This window comes from Babylonia areolata, chromosome 14 (assembly GCF_041734735.1).
Source record: "Babylonia areolata isolate BAREFJ2019XMU chromosome 14, ASM4173473v1, whole genome shotgun sequence".
NCBI lineage: Eukaryota > Metazoa > Mollusca > Gastropoda > Neogastropoda > Buccinidae > Babylonia > Babylonia areolata.
Window position 1 is genome coordinate 3,421,630 of NC_134889.1, and position 18,340 is coordinate 3,439,969.

At 44.0% G+C, this 18,340-nt stretch overlaps 1 protein-coding gene across 1 annotated transcript in view; it reads left to right on the forward strand.

The window, feature by feature from the left end:
* Positions 1-18,340, forward strand: part of LOC143289409 (uncharacterized) — a 115,717-nt gene that overhangs the window by 86,759 nt on the left and 10,618 nt on the right. Inside the window, exons 6-11 of the mRNA XM_076598374.1 lie at positions 7,640-7,941; positions 9,435-9,622; positions 13,128-13,252; positions 15,100-15,228; positions 16,138-16,256; positions 17,729-17,845. Coding sequence (XP_076454489.1) covers positions 7,640-7,941; positions 9,435-9,622; positions 13,128-13,252; positions 15,100-15,228; positions 16,138-16,256; positions 17,729-17,845 — 980 coding nt within the window. The remainder of the gene's footprint in view (positions 1-7,639; positions 7,942-9,434; positions 9,623-13,127; positions 13,253-15,099; positions 15,229-16,137; positions 16,257-17,728; positions 17,846-18,340) is intronic.

Genomic DNA, 18,340 nt, shown 5'->3' on the forward strand with positions numbered 1-18,340 from the left:
TAAACTAGTTCAAGCTTGAGCAGTCCCCTTTTGCTGACAAGGTCAAACTCAACAAAGGCCTTGGTGAGGTCAGCATATGTCTTTTTTTTTTCTTTCTTTTTTTTAACAATTGTGGTCCACTTACTATGTACAGAGTAAATAATTGTGTGTGTTCGTCATGGCATGATTCCAAACATAAAGAGCTCAACTGCAGATTCCGGGGACTTTTGGAGGGATGGTGCATGGCGCACTTATGTCAGCGTGATGCATGCATGTCGGGAAAAGCTGGGTGTCAGAACAGTGCACGAATGTCAGCATAGTGCATTCATTTCAGAATAGTTTACGCATGTTGGCATACGCATTTATGTCAGCAAAGTGCACGTGTTGTAAGCATAGTGTATGCATACCAGCTATAGATCGGCACAGAAAAGTACAGGATGAAGTCTGGGTATACATTATTATATGCACGTATGAACATGTATGTATGAGCAAGCAGGTAATGGATGTAATCCTATCAGAACCTGATCTAACCAGTCAGGTGAGGGCTAATGTGACACCTGTGTGTGTGTGTGTGTGTGTGAGAGAGAGAGAGAGACTTGTGGAGCCCTGTGTGTGTGTGTGTGTGTGTGTGTGAGTGAGAGACTTGTAGCTGTGTGTGTGTGTGACTTGTGGCTCTTTGTGTGTGTGTGACTTGAGGCTGTGTGTGTATGTGACTAGTGTGCTGACAAAGCTCCTGACAGGCAGCCAGGATTAGGTGAAGGGAGGGAGGCAGGGAGAACCGGGGAGGGAGGGAGGGAGAGAGTCGCCTGTTCTACCCACCCCCAGACCTTGGCCCCAGTCCCTACAGTGCCCTGATAAGCCTTGTATGTGGTCCTATGCACCTAGGTATTTTGGCACTGGAACCAGACTTGCTGTCTGTTGGGAAGGGGATGGGGTTTTTTTTTGGAGGGGTAGGGGGTAGCAGAGGTGGAAACCGTTTTTTTTTTTTCTTTTTTTTTTTCCTTTTTGACAGAAGTACTGTGTTGTGATTGGTGCACTCCTATGGTCACCTCGAAGTGAATATATAAAAAAAAAAAAAAACAAGAAAAAAAAAGTAATGGAGAAGCCAGAAGGGTAGGGGAGCAGTTTCTGTCCGAGGCAGAACTACCACTGGTGTACTTTGACTGCAAGGTTTTTGGTGTGGTCACCAGACACTCTGAAGTAAAGTAAGGGGGAGGGGTGGGAGGAGCAGTTATGCTCAGCCTGTGGCAGAAAGTTCTGCTTACTGAACTATATATTTTTTTTAATGCGGGGGGGGGGGGGGGGGGGGGGTCACTCTGGTCACTCTGAATTGAAGAGAGTGGGGAGGGGTGTGGTGGAGAAGGAAGTGTTGCCAGGGTGGGGGGGGGGGTCATAGTGAAGGGGGAGGTGGCTGCTTGTTGAGGAGCTATCAGTGTTTGGGGGTGGTGGGGGGGGTGTCCCCTTTCTGGACCCCCACCCCCTCACTCCTAAGCTCTTTACGGTACACACAATATTATATCTCACACAAACATATGCTTACACCTCTCCTCCAGCGGCTCCATGCACACTCATGTGCACTCTTAACACACACATGCATGTATATGCATGCATGCATGCACGCACGCACATATGCACACACACACACACACACACACACACACAGAGCTACATCACACACACATATCACGCAAGTGTCACATTAGCCCTCACCTGACTGGTTGGGCCAGGCTCTGACCATTACCTGCTTGCTCATGTATGAACACACAACATAGACACTGTTACCGCTCATCAAACTGTTACATAAGGCACAGCATTATATTCTTCCAGCTTGAAAGTGGATGACAGACCCAGTTCTTGGATGAGGGTCTGTGGGTGGAAGTGACAGTAATGAATAATTAACCGCAGCAGAAGAGAAGTTGGCAGCAGTTCAAAACGAGTAATTAACTGTAGCAGTAGGGATGTTGGCAGCAGCTCAAAACGAGTACTTAACTGTAGCAGTAGAGAAGTTGGCTGCAGCTCAAACGGGTATGTCTAACACGTGGACGGTGGTGGCAAGATAAAGTCACAGCACATGACGTGACCTTGCTGCCCACTTTTGGAAGTGAAAGGTTCCTGTCTGCTTTGATTCCACACATGCCACTGAGTTCACAAGCTGAACAGGTAAACGCTTGTCCTTTGTTCTTTGTTCCTGGCTCTGGGGTTATGTGGGCTGGAAAGTGAACTTTTGGATGAAATTATAAACTGGGGTCCTGTGTGCTTTTAGTGCACGTGAAAGAACCCGTGAGAAGAAAGAGCTCTCCCATGAATAGTTGTCAAAAAAACCCCACCAAAAAACGGTTTGACAGTAACATGAATATACTTGTAGACTTTGGGTGGGGGAGCGGGGGGAATGGTGGTGCTGCACTTTAATGACAGGCTCTCTCTCCAGGGAGTGCAGCCTGAATTTCCAACTGCGAAATCCTCTGTGACAAAAAAGTAACACAGTGCGACTTTGCATTCCCTGTGCCAAAACCTGGTTTTGGAGTAGATGGTGGGTATTTTGCCAGTTGAATAATGTCCCGCTTTTACATTTTAATACTGCTGAATTTTGCATTCCCTGTGCCAGTGCCTGCTTTTGTATCGTATTGTGTTGTATTTTACTTTGTCATTGTTTTGTTTAGAATTGTTACAGCAGATTATCGTATTGTGTTGTATTTTACTTTGTCATTGTTTTTAGAATTGTTACAACAGATTTTTTTTTTTTTTTTTTTTTTTTTTTTCGTGACGGAGGCAGCTCTCCCAGGGATTTTTTCAAGCATTTCGCCAGAGTATATTGCCCACTCCTCCCACCCACCCCCAGTTTTTTTTGGTTTTTTATTAATTTTTCTATCAGGTGTGTTTAACTATCAAAGTGGATTTATTTTATTTATTCAAGTTTGCCTGGAGCAACCTCTTTGTTGCTGCAGGTCCTTTTGTGTGTGGCAAGTCCATGCTGCACACTGAACCTCAACTCCTTGTCTGATCCCAAAGACTGGAGCTAATGGGTGAAAAGTTCGTCAGCGACTGGATCCTGATCATGTTCTGTTTTCTGGCCGATGTGTGAACGATGCAGTGCCTGTGCAAGCCCCAGACACTGATATGTGGGCAATATTTTTGTCAGTTGTTTTTCCTGTGACTGTCGTTAAATGTTTATCAGCCGATTTCCCTGTTCCAGGCCCTGGTTTGGGAGTTGGCAGATGGACATTTTGGCCTTTGTTTTTTTTTTCTTTGCTGGCTGAATACTGACTGATAGTGATACACTTTACAGTTCTGATAAACTTTTCAACTCCCTCTGCTAGGGCCCTGTTCGAGAGAGTTGGCAGGTGAACGTTTTGTCCTTTGCAATTTGGAAGTTTTGTCCTTTGTTTTGGGCAGCTGGCCATGTGAGTGTTTACATGTTAATGATTCGCATTCCCTTTTGTCGACCCCAGGTTTTGGGAGGCAAAAGGTGACCATTTTATCCGTTGTTTTCTGCTGGTTACTGTTGTGTGCTTACCGGCTGATAAATAAAATGGTGCGTTTACACGTGGACTGGCCATCATGGCTTCGGGGAGCCAGTAGCTGAACATACTGGGTGTGTTTTTTTTTGTTTTGTTTTTTTGTGAATGACAGCTCTGCTGACCAATATAAACACAGTATTACCATAACCTGTGGGAGCGCCAGATTTGGGAACTGATAGGCAGGTGACCGTTTTGTCCTTTTGTGTTGTGTCTGGCCTCATTGTGAAAGTGGAGCAGCTGAGTGGTGGAACAGATAATGTTTTGTTTTGCTTGCCAGCCTGGGAGCTGGAGATTGATAGGGAAAGGTTTTGAACTTTTGCGCTTTTGGAAGGGGTTGTGGACTGAAAATAGCAAAGGTTTTGAACTGTTGCTTGTTTTGTAATCGGGCTGCTGTCGGAAATGGGTTATCAGCTGGTGGAGGGATGGATATTTTTGCCTGATGGCCTTGGGTTGGCTGTGTTTTTGCTTGTAGTTGTACTCTAGTTGTAGGCTTAGGTCATGGACACAAGTGTACACTTGTACACACACACACACACACACACACACACACACACACACAAAGTGAAAAGATGTTAAAGAAAGAACACACACACACACACACACACACACACACAATCTCTCTCTCTCTCTCTCTCTCACACACACACACACACACACACACACACACACACATCTCTCTTCTCTCTCTCTCTCTCTCTCTCACACACACACACAGCCTCTCTAGCCCCTCCCTCTGTCTTGCACACTTTTTCTCTCTTCACATATAATTTACAAGTGGTATTTCCATTAGCGCTACACACATACTTTAAAAGTGAGGGTGGTACATATTGGAATCAAACTCCCAAGAAGCAAACACAGCCAGGGCGTAGAACTTCATTATGTTTACCTGAGAGAAGAAAAAAAAGTCTTAGAATGCATACATTAGTGCAAGGGGTGGGGGAGGGGGGAACATGAACGCAAAAAGTCCGGTTTTTTAAAAAAATATTTGTTTTTGGTGTGAGTGGATAGGTTGACCGTTTGTGTCATTGTGTCCAGCATGCGTTTTTATTTATTTATTTATTTATTGTTTTGTTTTGTTTTTTTGCCAAGTAAGCATTACTTCTCCTGAAGGGTTTGGGAGCGGGGCTGTTTTCTGCAGGACAGTGCCTTAAAAATTAGAACAAAAATTTCCAATTCTTTTTTTTTTTTTAAGTTCTTGTAGGTCTGTGACAAGGACAAACCACAAGGGGTCTGGGACCTTCACGCTTGAAAGGTTCTGTTTAGCCAGCCGCTTGAGCCAACCATTGTGCAGCCTTTAGGGCAAAACTGTGTGGGGTTACTCGTGTGTGTGTGTGTGTGTAATGGGGTTGGGGTGTGGGGTGTTAAGTTGCCTTGTAAAGGACCGGTTCTGTGCCCAGTTGACGCCACACTTGGTCACAGTTCTTCAGGAACAGGTGAGAGTGTGTGAGGATTGTGTGGGGTGAAGGTGTATCATGATGAAGTACCATGGAGATTTAAGGAGGTTTTTTTTTTTTGTTTGGAGCAGGTTAACTAGGGGGAAAGGGAGTATTGAGTTTGTTGAATTTGTGTATGTTGTGGTATCTTCTCTCTCCTTTTATTTTTGATCTTGGTTAATATTGAAGAAAAAAAAATCACCTTTTGTAAGATTGAAAACCAAAGATGTTTATTTATGTAATTTGTTTGTTTATTTTATGACTTCATTTTACAGCCTGTTTGAAATTGCTTTTTGATGTCAAGGAGTTGATATATCCTGTTGGCTGCATTCCTGATGACAGATTGGCCATGACCCATTTTTAAAATTTTCACAGAAAGTGCAGCAGAGTCTGGAGAGAATAAATTACATAAAGCAGTTTTTTAAAAGGTATTTAAAAAAAGAAACAAAAAAAACCCACACACACACACATACCATCTGCGGTGAATGTATGTCTGTGTGTAAATGTAGCCAAAAGTAAATCATGAAATATTACAAGCATTTTTTCACTGAGACTAAAAGGTTCTGATGCACTTTTATATCTCTGTTGTGGTTTTTTTGTTGTTTTTACACAGACCATTACTGCAAAATAAAAACTTTTTGATTGAAAAGATGTTTTAAGCAGCATGAAATTAGATTTTTTTTTTTTTTTTTTTTATTTTTTAACTATGTTGAATGCTTCCCTCCCTCTGCTTCCTTGGGAAGTGAGTCAGGAGGCATGATTTATCATGATAATGAACCAGTTAGGACCAGAGAAAAGAGGAAAAGGAGGGAAGGGCACGTAGGCCTGGTGGGTAGCAATAAAGGAGCCTTTTCTCTCTGCATGTAATGAGCGGGGGAGGGGGGGGGATGTTGACAGCTCCTTGAACAGGTTTATACAAATACATGTAGTAATTAGATGTTGATGCCCACCACTGGTTTGGTGGTATAGTGTGTGTGTGTGTGTGGATATATATATATATATATTTAGGGTCAGGCTTCTGGGTTGGTTTGTATTTCTGTCCCACTTCTCTCAACTTCTCTTGACACTTGGTGTTGGTAGTTTCACTAATCCTTCCCCCCCCCCCCCACCCCCACCCCCCCTGCCTGCACATATTCCCCAAAATATATAGACATTTTTATTTTACGGCAACTTTTGTGTGTGTGTGTGTGTGTACAAACCCGTCTTTATTTGAAAGGAATGGGCTGTTCATGCTGGAAAAAGTTTGCTGTTTGGTAACAAGCCTTGCAAACTACTACAGCTTGTTAGAATACTGTATTGTATTACTTTTTGTCAAAACAAACTGCTCTGTGTAAAATTCAGGCTGCTTTCCCTGGGGAGGGCACATTGTTACCGTGCAGCACCAGCCTTTATTCGTTTTTTGTTTTTTTTCTGCAACAGTGCAAGTAGTTTTTGTTATTCATGTGCACTATGTCTGCTGCATTGCAACTTTACCAGGCCATTGCTCTGAAAAGAATGGGAGAATGTCATCATGGCTTGTTCCTGTTTTCCTCATAATGTGGGCAGTGTGTGAGAAATGGCAGGCACAGTCTGTAATGACGTCAGTGTCATCCATCATGCTGATGTGACGCTGTCGTGAGCAGATGGTTTAGTGTGGTCCACAGGCCAGGGTGACTGAGCTGATGCCACTTGATTGCTTTTTTTTTTTCTCCACACATACTGCTTTCTCAGCCTTTGTAAGCTGGCAGTAGCACTTGGACCAAATGTTCTTGTGGCCTTGAGTTTCATTGTCAGCTATGTTCTATTCTAAACTAGTTTCGCTACTTAAAAAAACAGCCACCGCAAAGAAAGTGTTGTGCGTTGGGTGTGAGTGTTGTGTGTTGAAGTGATATGCTTGTGTACTTGTGTGAATGTGTTTGTATAATTATATATGTGTGTGTGTGTGTGTTTGTGTGTTTTGAAATCTTTGTGCATGCTGTAATATCATACAGACATGTTAAGCAGTGCATCAGTAACATGCACACACGCATTTACACGCAAGCATTCACTTAGTTGCAGTCTCTGTACCCGCCTTTCCTCCACAGAATTTACACGTATGAATCAGCCATCAACACACACACGCACACATTATGTTCTTTTCTAAACTAGTTTCGCTGCTTAAAAAAACAAACAGCTACCACAATGCAAGTGTTGTGCGTTTGGTGTGAGTGTTACGTGTTGAAGTGATATGCTTGTGTACTTGTGTGAATGTGTTTGTATAATTATATATATATGTGTGTATGTGTGCGAGTGTGTGTGTTTGTGTTTTGAAATCTTTGTGCATGCTGTAATATCATACAGACATGTTAAGCAGTGCATCAGTAACATGCACACACGCATTTACACGCAAGCATTCACTTAGTTGCAGTCTCTATACCCGCCCTTCCTCCACAGAATTACACGTATGCATCAGCCATCAACACACACACGCACACGTGCATGTGCACACACGCACACGCACACAAAGCATGTATGCATACACACGGTCACACTTACACATGCACGCCTTCCCTGTCCCCCTACCAACACCAACCCTGCCCCCACCTCCCACACACACACACACTCGGCACACAGCACCACCAGCAGCAAATGACGGCCTTATTTCCAGACCCCGGTAACCATAATTGATGGGCTGGCGATGATGACCGGTATGTGGCAATCAGTCAGTGGTTTGCGTGTTGTATGTTGCAGAGGAAGAAGAACCCAGTTTCAGTGACAGCAGCACCATCCCAGGTTTCATGATGATGGCAGGCACAGCGATGGACCAGACCCTGTACATTCCCACCAATGGGATGGCAGAGAGCAGCCACAGGATGGACTTTGTCAATGGCGCCAGCCACAGCCCGCCCCTGGTGCTGGAAAAGGAGGCCTTGGAGGACCGGCTGGAGTTTGCCGACAACGCTCGCTACGCCTCCAACCTCCTGGTAGCCATGGGCAACCTGCGCCGCCAGAATCAGTTCTGCGACGCTGTGCTCCGAGTCGGTGAAAGAGAGGTCAGTGGATTTTTTTGTTTGTTTATTTAAGGTTTGCATTGTGTGTTGTTGTGGGTGGGGTGATGGGGGTGTGAGGCTAGAGAAAGTGTTTACTATAACTCCTTGGTTATACTAGGGGGGAGGGAAAAAAAAGCGGAAAAGTTTGTGCTTGAAAGTAGTTAGAATTAGGAAAATGTGCGGTTTTCAAATCGCAAAGTCTAAATATACTGCTTATTTGATGGTTGCAACTGATTAAACTCAACTCAGAGTGCTGGAGTTTAAGTCTGAGGGTTCTGGGTTTGAATCCTGGTCACTGCCTGGTGGATCCAGGATGGAGATTCTTCTCATCTCCCAGATTAACATATCTGCAATCCTGCTAGTGCCGGACTCCCCTGTGTGTGTGTATAAGCATGCAAAAGATGAAATATGCTTGTTAAAAGATTCCGTGATCCAGTGCGACGTCTCCATGGTGGAGTAAAAATGGTCCTGCATTTAAAGGTCCACTCGTGTATGGAAGTGAACGTGGAAGTTACAGTGCATGAACAGGGGGGTTGGATGGGGAGACAGCATTATGAGAGGATTGGAGACAGCATTATGAAAGGATTATTTCTGGAAAGAAAGAAGACTTGAAGAAGCACTGTTGGTTGTGTGCTAGCAGTTCTTGTTGATAAGCAGCCAACTTAATGGTTGAAGAATCAGCTACATTTAGGGGAGTGTGGGGCATACATGACTGTTGTTAATCCCACCACAAAGATAGGTACATTCTATCTTTGGGGATGATGCATGCTATGTGAATACCTATGGCAATCCAAGCTGGCCTTCTTGTACTGAAAGTTTAACATGGGCTCAAGGTGTCACATCATCATCCAAGTTGATACATAACAAGATACAGACGCCTGTATTGTTGGTAGGACAATTTGAGCAACACTCCTAAAGATGTGACATAGATGACCCTTGACTGTGAGGTCCCAGTCTTCCTGTTTAAGCCCTGGTAGGAGCTGGCCATGGGCAGAAAAAACCCACATCTGTCTGGGATGGAACCCCCTTCATCCGCCCAGTCTGTTCCTAGCGCTAACTACTTTGCCACTGATGGTGGCCGGTAAGCTAGAACCTTAGTTAACTGCAAAGATTGATGAAGCATTTGTGTGGTCAGGCTTCACCAGAGATTGAGAGATTGACATAAGCTTACATGGTTGATGGTTTCTCCACCGCAGTGGGAATCCATTTTCCAGTTTAATCTTTTGTGTAGGATGATGACTCTCAAACTAGGAGGCAAGATCATGTTGACTCTTGAAGCTGCAATTTTGCGGGTTTGTTGGCCTTTGGGAACCATCCCAAGGCCGATGTCCTAAAATCCTCTGACTTGGAAAGTGTGGATGTAATTTGGTCAAGACACTCTCCACTATAATCAAACTCTTGTTCAGATAGTCCGGATGGCAGTTGCCTCCTCTGCTGTTCTGATGGTCATTGCTGGACATGGCTGACAATGAAACATTTGTGTGGTGATGGTCCAGGTGTCGATTCACCGTGCGGTGGTGGCGGCCTCCTCCCCATACCTCTTTGAGCTGTTTGAGCGCTCGTCAGCGGACTCCAACCACATGGACCACGGGATGGGCATGTTCCACGGCAGCTCCATGTACAAGCTGAAGGACGTGTCCTTCTCCATCTTCTCCTACCTCCTGGACTACATGTATTCTGGCAGGTAAGGCGCTGCTCACCTTTGAAAACTTTCTTTGGGGTTTTGTTTTTTGTTTTGAAGTTTGTGTGGTGTGCGGATCCGACTGTCCATTCCGTGTGTATTTACACAGTTGTGAAGAGAATGGAAGTATTTTTTTTGTTTTTGGTTTGATGTCAGTCCTGTCCTTGTGAAATGTTTTGTAGTGAACATCAAGAACGACTACTTCTATTCGGGATAGCATGTGTGTATATATAAGTGAACGTTGCTTGTCAAGGAGCGAGGTTTTTTTTTGTCTGACATTTTTTTTCCTCATAGACTGGGGTGAGTATGAATATTTTGTCTTGGACAATTTGTATTAAAAAGTGAATCTTAACTAGCATTGATTAAAGCAGACCTGAGGTCTGTATCACGATGGCTGATGGCTTATGTACAAAGGCACACCAGTGATGTCATTGCTGTGAATTAGAAACGATAGAATTGTCATGTAAAAAAACAAAAACAAACCCACAACAAAACAAAAACTTCAAAGTCATTGCTTGAAGACCCCCCCAAAACTGGAGTGGTCTGCTGAGGATCCAGCAGGGGACTTTCAGATCCCAACATCACCTCATGATTTGGAAATACGAGCAAAAATATGATGCAAGGATAAGATCAGTCAGATTTAGAATTTGGAAAACCAAACAACTTTTTGTGCCAACTTGATAATGATTACGCCAACAATGAAGCACAAAGGTCAGCACCTAATTACCTCGGCTCAAGCAGCACTTGATCATAACAGCTCTGATGACCGTTGTTTTTGTGCCTTTGTATTGTTGGCCTGTGTCAACATATGCATATATCTTCTTTTTTTTTCCATTGAATAGTTGTAGATTATCACTTTAGATGCAAGAAGCCCTTGGAGTGTTGATATTTTTATATATTTTTCATGCTGTACATGTAGCTCAAGATTTTTTTTGACATAATTATATACAAGACGAAGAGATCGTGGTTTAAGAAAAAAGAAACTTGTGATTATCAGTACTTTTGTGGATGATAGCATTTTAGAGGAAGCTAGTTCAAAGTGGTGATTGGTTTTTGGAGGTTTGGTTGGTTGGTTGGGTTGGGGAGATGAGGTGGGGGGGAGGGGGGGAGGTAGGGGAAAGGGTAGCTGGGATGCGTTTGAAATCTGATGGTAGTTACGCTAGACAGCAACACAGTGTTCAGTTATCTGCATTGTTACATGTTTTGTGTTTGTTGTCTTTGTTTTTGTGTGTGTGTGGTGTGAGTGGTTTTGTTGTTCTTCACTGGTGTTACAACCAGTTGTGTGTTCTGTGTGATTGGCCAACACTGTATGAGTGGTGTTGCTTGGAGGTTAAACCTTTCCCTTCACATTTTTGTGACGTGTATACCCTACATACAGGCTTTGACACAAACAGACGCATACTTCTCAGACACACACACACACAGACCCTCCTGCACGCGTGCAGTCACATACATACAAGCTGTCTGGTTTGTGTATACCTCATTTGAGAGGATTATTCGGTCCAACGTTTCCGGTGCTAATGGTGTACCAGCTGTTACTAACACGAGTAACAGTGTTAAGACTTGTCACCAGCAAAACTTTGAGAGGATTGGGGCGAGAGGACAGGAGAGTGTGGTGTGGGTGTGAGTGAGTGAGAGACGGGGAGGGCCGATATATTGGGGGTTGGAAGGGGGGGGGGTGGGGGGGGGGCGGGATGGGAAATGCGAGGCTGGATGGATGGAAGGAGTTAGGATTTCAAACCATGCTTCACTCCGTCCTTCTGCCTAAAACTGTAGAAAAGCTGGCTTGTTTTACAGCATGCTGTGGCAGCAGTACTAACCCAGGTCGCCAACTCGGCTGTGAGAGAGGGAGAAAAAAATAGGGGATTATTAAGAGTCACAAGTGTGCACATACATCAGACCAAACTGTGAAAGGAAACATTAAAAAAAAAAAGAAAGAAAAAACAGAAGAACCCAAAGAAACTGCAGCAAAACACAGCACACATAGGTTTAAACTGCTGCCATGATACAACTTAGAAATCAGATCTTTTTTTTTTAGGTCAGCCTTCAGCACAGTTCTTTAAGCAGCTCTGGTCTGTGACCTGGTGTGGTCTGAGCTCTATGAAAATGGGTGAGAAGATGGGTGGGGAAAAAGATTGAATAATATATATATTTTTTTTTAAATATATATTTTCAAGCATATCTTTCTCATGTCCCATGTCAGTGGCATTGCTCATGTACTGTACAAGTCGGCGCATCAGTGCACCAGCAGACCATATTGTTATATCCTTGTGCGACGCAAGCTTCCTTGAGGTTAAACACCGGAGGCGACCTCACAGCTGTTTCTAAACTGGATGGGGATGGTGTTTTCAGCTGTTTGAATTTTGGATTTGATACGAGTGAATGCTGTTATTACCACCCAAGACTGCATGACAAGACGCAGTGATAATGCCCAAGCCGGTCTTGCCATGGAACTGATTGAGGCCTCACTCTGGGACAGCCGACCTGAGTCCGACGGCTGGAGCAACAAACTCCTGAAAGAAGCATTGGAGAAGTGGATAGATGACGCAGGACAGTGCCCTGTGGACTGGACCCATTACTCCAGATATTCTCTGTTGTGGAAGAGCTAGCTGTAGGTATGGCCAGATAAACGTGAAGTGGGGGTGTGAGGGCTGTGGCAGTGGGATTTCTCAGATGTTGAAGAACTATTGTGGCTTTCAAACTCAGTTTTAGGTTAATGATAACTCACCTATCACCCTGCTGATTAGGGTTCAGATCATGTTGTTTATACTTTAATCAGGGTGTAATACTTTTCAATCCTTAAAAAGCAACCAAATTGGAACCAAAATAACGTAAAAAGGTTACTTGAAATTGTGATTTAAAGACTATTTCACCTGTCTTGATCAGTTCATGAAAAAAAAAGTGCGGTTGAAAATTTTATTTATTGTACTGAACACAATTGGACCTTAAAATTAATCAGAGCTGTGTCACGACTAGCTCTCTTTAACTTTTTATTCTTCTTTTAAAGAAATAAGATATGCTGCTCGTCTGATTATGAAAACTTAAAACATTCAATACAGCCACAGAAAAAACAAGCATCCTCCCCCTCCAAAAGCAACAAACAAACACAAAAAAAAACCATGGATTCAGAGAAACAGAAACTGCTATTCCATACATGAAACATTGGACATTTTATTTATTCATTTATACCTGTATAATTACTCGTGCCGCATGGTGAAACTTGCAGAAAGTAGATTCAGAGAGAGGAGGGGGGAAAACAAGTAGGTACTAGACGTAACCAAGGTAAAGGAAGAAGGGAGAAGAAAAAGCGAAGTATTGGAGTGACAATACTGACAGAGCGTGGCTGACGTTTTGAGGGGGTAGCCCCTCGTGATTCCCTTTCTTCCCCCTGTTGCTGGTACTGTTCTTCCTCTGGCGACTGGTGGTTTGTTGTGAACATGCCTGCTGTGGAGTGTGGCCAAAAGAGAGGCTTGGGTAAGGCCCCAGCGATGTACTGGAACTGTTTCAGGCTGAGTGTTGGTGCACAGGACGTGGGGGAGGTGTATAGAACAGCCAAGCTCCTTCGCATGGAGCAGGCGGCCCAAGCCTGTTCCGCTTTTCTGGTTGACCATCTCACTCCTGCCAACTGTCTAGGTATCTAGAGCGCTCATGTGCCTAGTACTGCCTAGTTTTTTGCTTTTTTTTAATTTTTTTTTTTAACAGAAACATTTGAATGTTTTGTATTAATGTGTGTCCCCCCTACCCCACCCAGTTTGTCCTTCTCCCCCTTATTCTCCCCAGCCCCTCTGTACTGGGGTATGGAGTCTGTTTAGACACAGGGATTTGTTTTTTGGCAACCAATTACGGGGAGAGGTAGGGTGGGGGGGGATGCCTGTATTGTGTCTGTAGCCATGTTTCTTTGCAGCCTGCGGGGATGCGGCCGGTGCCGGGTTTCTTTGGCCACAGTGACAACGGTCTGGTTTTGTTGTGTGAGAGGCTGTGTGTGTGCCGGCAGGCATGCACATGCGAGTGTGTGTGTGTGTGAGAGAGAAAAAGAGAGAGAGAGAGAGAGTGTGTGCGTGTGAATGCATGTTGATTCAGCATGTGTACGAGTGTTTGTTGTTGAGTTGGTGTTTGTATCTATGTGTTGGTGGGAGGGCAAGGGGGTGAGGGTTGCATCGGAAGGTAAGTAGAGATGGAAAAGAAAGAGAGAAAGAAAAGAAAAAAAAATCCATTGCTTTTTGTTCAACATTTCGCTGACATTTTCCATTGTACATCAAATCCTTCAGTCTCAAAGACATGTGGCAAGGACAGAAGAGAGGAGAGTGGGGCGTGGGGAGGGGAACTTAGTGTGCATATGCGTGCGTGTGTGTGTGTGTGTGTGAGAGAGAGAGAGAGAGAGAAGTGTGCAATGACATGTTTCTGTGTTAACGAAAACGTTTGCACATCTGAAAACAAAACAACTATATCTGGGTGAAAAATTGTTTTCAGGAAAACATAAACTTGGACGGTGATGATGACGGATTAACAGTATCATAAAAAATCCTCTTCAGGAGATAGGTGAATGAATTATCTGTTCAGCAGCAAATGCACTGTTGGAGATGGTAACAGCCCTCTCACTGGCATCACTCCATGTCGTTCATTCTTTTATTTATGAGCTTATTTATTTCATAAAGAACATCAGACATCTGTTCTCGATTGTGTGCATAAATTGAAAGGAGCCACATGCAGAGAATGCACCTGGAAATGTGAATGAGAAATCATAATAAATTTAGGTGGCATTTACTGACTTTGCTGCAGCCAGCTGACCTTTCGCAGTGCATTTGCTGGTGGTGTGAAGTTAGCTCAATAAATTGGTTGCCAAGATTGTGTGGGCTGAGTTGTGTCACAGCCAGGAGATGAGAGTAACTGAGACCTGCTCAAAACAATCCATCAAGAAACAATCCTTGTTCTTTTGTTCAGTCTTGAACAACTAGGTGCAAGCACTGCCCATTTTCTATGAAGGTTGAAAGGTGTGCCACTACACCGTTGGACACTGAGGCATGCAGGTGTAGAACTGTCCCGTGCTGCTGCGTGCAGTGGGAAGAAGGGGACTTGCAGAGCTGTGTGGTTCTGCCTTGTCCACAAGAATCAATAATGTATATATATATATATGTGGAAGCAGTTCTGCTGCAGTTGACCTCTGACTGGTTCCAGATCCTTTGACAGTTGATGCGGCTTGCCTCGGCCACTCTCTTGCTGTTTGTGCTAGAACCTACTGCGTAGTCCTGTGGCTGTGTCACATGATCTTTGCTCCACCTCATGGTGAGGGCTGCCCCCCTGTCTCATCCTGACATCAGACATCATACATCACAGAAAAACCATCCAACCCCACACCCCCTCTAATCCTCATCAGCCCTCCCTCCCTCCCTCCTTCCCTCCCTCCCTCCCTGCCCAATCTGTCTGTTCCTAATCCTCTGTTGTGTAAAACCAGGTTCTTGAACAACCTTGTTGTTTTGCAGGCATCCGCATGCTGTCTGAGGACTTGACCTTCAGAGCGGGGGTGGACAGCTTCATCCAGGCCAACATGAAGAGCGTCATTGACAGCAAGCACTTCTTTGGGCTGCCGGAGCTGAAGGTGGAGATAGTTGGTAAGGCCCCCTCCCCTCCTGCCTAACCCTCCCCCCCCCCCCCCCAGCATAGTTCATAGCAAAAGGGGGGAGGGGGGATTCAGTAAAGGCTTGCTTGGATATGGACCGTTGATGTACCTTCTTACGGGTTTTGGGTTTTGTGAGATGTTGTTTTTTCTTCTGTGTTTTTTTTGGTTGGGTTTGTTTTTTAATTGTGTGTAGACAGGGAGACTATGGATGCCAAGGCCCATGGGGCGGAGCTGTACATATGAAGGGAAGTAATCCATTAGGTTGAGCTGTGTGATGATGAATAAATAGCAGCTTTGAATTACCAGCGGTGATCATGAAAATCTGATAGAAAATAGTGATAAGGTGATAGTTTAAAATTAAAAAAAAAAAAAAAATTATTGTTGTTGTTATGATGTGTGCTGTGTAAAGAGTAACACTTTGGTTTGGACCTCAGTGAGCTGAGGGAGTGAATGATTCATTATTATTCTAGTAATTAATTATGTTACAGTGATGATGTGTGGTGTGTAAAGAGCTCCATTTTGTTGTCCCCCCATGTATGGAGGCCATACAACAATCAGTCATTATTATCATTATTGTTATCACTATTATTGGTTGTTGTTTATTAGTATTATTATCATGATTGGTGTGTAAGAGTAACTGATTCATCATCACCATTATTATTGTGTGTAGAGAATCATTTTTGTTTGTCCCTCCTGGAGTGTAGGAAAAGAATGATTCATCATTATTGTTTTGATAATGATATTATGTTTATTATTAGTGTGTAAAGAGCACTACTTTATTATGTCCCTCCAGGAGCAGAGGTAATACAAGAAATGATCGTCATTATTAATATCATGATTATTATTATTATTATGATGATATGTGGTGTGTGAAGAGAACCATTTTGGTGTGTCCCCCCAGGAGCGGAGGAGGCGATGGAGAACGGGGGCCAGCAGGGTCAGCTGTTCCACCTGGTGCTGGACTGGGCCCGCGCATCGGTGGACAAGTCCAAGCCTAAAGTGGAGCTGCTGACTGAGGAGGTGAGAGGACCCAGCGACGGACAGGACACCACCACCCTTCTCTCTTTAGCACGGGATCCGATCATGGAGGCCCTGTGGCAGAACTGGTTTGGTGTCGGACTTGTGATCGGTCACCAGTGATGAGGGTTTGAGGCCCCGTTTCGGCATGGTGGTGTTTCAGTGGGAAAGGTACCTTGATTTTCCTCACCACACCCGGGTGTGAATGGGTAGCTGGCTTTTGGCTGTGGAAGGTTAAAAGCGACGGAAGGAGAGGATTGGGCCCCCTGCCTTTCTAAGGCTTGAGCCCCAGACATTGTGGAAAGGAATTCACTGCCCCAATAACCTTAAAATGTTATAGGACCTTTGATTATTTTTTTTTTTTAAACAGAAAAGAGATCTGTGCAGAGACCCAGACTTTGACACACAGCTGACTGACCTGGAGGGAGATGAATGCAGTGCCTTTAAAATGCTAGATATGGGCGATTGCTGTGTGTTTCTTTGCCTTGGTCTCTGTCAGGTCCTAGAACTTAGTGTTTTGTTTTTCTCTTGTGTCTGCAGTTCAGCTGTACGTCGTTCAGTCTGTTAAGATCTGAAAACTCAGTTTTGTCTGTATCTTTTTTTCAAGTTGCAGGAATCAGACACTTGAATCAGATGTGTTTGTGTACTTTGGGACCTTGGCAAAATGTAACCAAATTGGACCCCGAAAAGTGCTGAATACTCGGCCAGAAGTGGTGAAAATGAGGCATTGACTGTTGTGAGAACCTCGTTTGTGTAAACAACAGTGGCTGCACCCATAGCAAGCACATGTTGAGCTGTAAGAGAATGTTGTTTTTTTTTGTTGTTTTTGTTGTGGGTGCTGGTGGGTGTTTATTGGTAACAGTGTTGAGCTTTTAGCCAGTTTTCAGGCCCGAGTCAGTTGTAGAAGTATCCCATATTCCTGATGATGCAAGTATTTTCTGTCAGCATCCAGCTTCCAGTTATAAACATCTAGATTTGTGAGGCAGGAAATTGTGGAGGCGGAAGGGGAACAACTGTTCTTCCCTCCAGATGATCCTAGCATTGGACATAAGCTTCCACACATGGTTTTCGGTCTTCATATGTATTTGTTCCAGAAACTTGTTTGCAGTCCCAATATCCAGTGTGTCCTTTCCATTTTCAGAGCATGAGGGAGGCATGTTTATGTGTGGTCAAACCAGCATCCCATGTGCAGCATACACTTGGTGCATGTAAAGGAACCTTTGGCAACAAGAGTGTTGTCCCTGGTAAAATTCAGTTCATGACAGAAGAATGACACCGAAAACAAATGATTGCCTAAAGGCACATAGCTGTCAGTTAGGTAGACAGCTTGTTCTGCAAATGACTCCATGTTTGTAAAGTGCTCAAAGCTTGGTTGGTGACTGAAGGTAGGTGCTATGTAAGTATCGCTGATAGTAAAAAGGATTAAATGACATGTAAAAAGAAGCGCTGACAAAGCAGTGTGGTGTTGTGTGCAGGTGAACGTGCTGTACCTGAACGCAGAGAACCATCTGCAGGACTGCAAGGATGTGGACGATTCCAGGATGTCTGATGACGATGTGGTAGTCGACTACAAGAAGCACTCCAGGAGAAGGGTGAGGAACTTGGGAACATATGCGCTCACACCTGTGCACACACACACTTAGGCGCACACTCACACCCACATACACTTACTTGTAATTTTTAGGTATTGTAATTTTTAGGTAGTACCTAAAAGAATGACAGTTTGCATTGACCATTCACAGGCTGTCTCACCTGTCGTTGTTTACAATGATTGCTTCTTAATATCATTATCATGATAAAAAGCACCTGGAGCTTGTCATGTAGTGAAATTTGACTTCCAGCTATAATCAGTGGTAAACAACACGCACACACACACACATATACATACACACACACAAAGTGCTTGAAGATGTTCAGACTGCTTCCAAACTTCACCAGTTTCTTGACATTTAATCAAGAGTCATGTTCTTTTTCAAAGTGCTTACTTTTAGTTGAAAGATTGACAAAAAACCAGTTTGATGAATAGAGGCTTGATGTGATGCCCGAGCACTGCTAGTAAGTGGACGGTGGAATGATCTTTGGTTGTT